The 2386-nt window shown below is 33.3% G+C and overlaps 1 protein-coding gene across 2 annotated transcripts in view; it reads right to left on the minus strand.

The window, feature by feature from the left end:
* Nucleotides 1-2142, minus strand: part of LOC107730661 (eukaryotic translation initiation factor 4E-1A) — a 5040-nt gene extending 2898 nt beyond the window's left edge. For both annotated transcript variants that reach the window (XM_016541524.1, XM_016541523.1), the window contains exons 1-2: nt 2006-2142; nt 57-160 (exon numbers count right to left, since the gene is read on the minus strand). In XM_016541524.1, coding sequence (XP_016397010.1) covers nt 57-160; nt 2006-2023 — 122 coding nt within the window. In that variant the 5' untranslated portion in view covers nt 2024-2142. The remainder of the gene's footprint in view (nt 1-56; nt 161-2005) is intronic.
* Nucleotides 2143-2386: the final 244 nt, after the last annotated feature.

Here is a 2386-nt window from a genome sequence, read left to right on the forward strand (position 1 = left end):
ATAATAAAAAAAAACATACACAAAGCATGAAATATGTGTGCACTGGGTGGCTTTACCTGTTCTGCAGAGGATGTTTAATATAATCTTCAAGGCTAACTATCTCTTGCTTATTTTCGTCGTTTTTTTCTTCTTCTGAATTTGATGGGTTTGTTGAAGTTTCCTACAGGTAAAGAACAGAACAATTTATTATATTTCCATTATTTTAATCTTATGTCTTGCAAGCTGAATGTGACATATTTCAAAGAAAATGTCTATATATATATATATATATATATATGCACACACACAGAGAATAGGTCCTTGAGTTTTTTTACTCCAATGTCATTGTCTGCAACAATATTCAATGGACTTTTCAATCAACCAGCTGTCCGTGATCTTGTCAATGATTTATTTTAAAAATATTTTTTTAAACCGGGCTTTTTTTTTTTTTATATTTTACTCACAATTTCTACTCAACAAAATATTTGTAGCTTTATATACACTATAAAAATGCAGATGGAGTTATCAGAATTAATTTACATGACTTTTCAAAGTCTACAAGACACACTTTTAAAATGAGGCATCCTCATATTATCATATATTGTTTTGTCTTATTTTAAATCATTGTAAGTCATCTTTGAAGTTTGCTGAGGCCCCACTGTGTTAAGAGTAAATGTTATAAAACAATTAAGCTGTATTTATTACTGGTGCTATTACTTTTACTAATGAAAAACTAATTTAAATGTGTTTCCCCATTCCAATATATATAATCAGAACTATATAAAAACTATAAAAAAATAAAAATAAATAAACAAATTAATTAATTAATAAACAGACTGACGCCACCATTTTGGTTCTTCAGATTACGAACCTGTCAAAACCCTCTGAAAAAAAATTATAGGCACCATTTCAATATTTGCTGCATACTCAAGGAACATTATATCTCAAGTCTTTTCTTTATGACAGAGTCACTGGAGGAACGATGGACATTCATGAAAGCTTTTGCACGAACTTAAGGATCCTTGTTAAAGTTTCTCGGAAAACTGCACTTTCTGAAAATGTACATAAAAGTTCTCCAAAGGCTGTCTGAGGAAATGGTTCCTCAAGTTTCTTTTTTTTAAAATTTTTATTATTATTTTTACGGTGACAAGCAAGTATGTTTAGAAATAAAAACAGATAATCTCGCAACCAAACAAGTAACTGTGTAAAATTCGACACACTGACTAAAGGTTCTCTACAAAACTTACTTTATTAACAGAGGTGGGGGCAAGTCACACATGTTCAAGTCTCAAGCAAGTCTCAAGTCCCTACCATCAAGTCTCAAGTCACAGTACAAACAAATCAAGCAAGTCAAGTCAAGTCAAGTCAGTGGCTCACCTCAAGCAAGTCAAGTCGAGTCCTGCTAAGCAAGTCAAGTCATTTTCTTTATTTAGTCAAGCAAGTCACAAGTCCTTAAATTTGCGACTCGAGTCAAGTCATGTGACTCGAGTCCCCCACCTCTGTTTATTAACATTTGACCAAACTAAACATCTAACAATTCCGCTTATATCCTTGTTTACTTTTATCTTGTTTAAAAGATCAGATCAACGATTTTGAGCTACATTAAGCGATGTGTCCATTCAAAGACTTAAAACAATCAATCACATTATCCATATTTTCAGTGACATATCAGCAAAACATGACTCTAGATTAACATACAGAAACAGATACGGTTTAACATGTTCAACTTTCAAAGAAAACATCAAATATTCTCACAGCCCCCCTCTTCAGATTACAAAAATAATAATAATAATAATAAAGAAAAATAAATATTTGACACTTTTGCACAATATCCTTCAAACGCATATGTGCGAGTCAGACACATGAGCTCATTTGACTGTCTGCTGTGAGAGATATCACTCCACAACATATCGATTCAGATTAGCTTTTATAAAAGCCCTGACCAAAATAAAACACGTATTTAACAGAAATAACTACCACTGGTGTCATCACAATAATGTTTGTACGAGCACTTATATTGACTAACCGGTTCAGCAGTCGCCATCTTCTACAAATGTGCAGGGTCTTTCCGTGTGTGAAAACACTATTTGATTGGCCCAACTCAACCGAACACATGTGAGTCAGAGTAGCACGCGTCTGGACAGCGACCCCTAGAGGACTCTGAGCGAAGAGGACTCCCGCCGTAAAAGCGGATTCATTAACACTCCACTGCCTGAGCAAAACCATCTAAGTACTTTATTTATGCACATAAATGTAATGGATAACTAATATATATATATATATATATATATATTAGTTATCCATTACATTTATGTGCATAAATAAAGTACTTAGATGGTTTTGCTCAGGCAGTGGAGTGTTAATGAATCCGAAACAGCCATTCATGATTCATAAGCTTTTACGGCGG

This window comes from Sinocyclocheilus rhinocerous, unplaced genomic scaffold (genome assembly GCF_001515625.1).
Source record: "Sinocyclocheilus rhinocerous isolate Xijiao unplaced genomic scaffold, SAMN03320098_v1.1 scaffold308, whole genome shotgun sequence".
Classification (NCBI taxonomy): Eukaryota; Metazoa; Chordata; class Actinopteri; order Cypriniformes; family Cyprinidae; genus Sinocyclocheilus; species Sinocyclocheilus rhinocerous.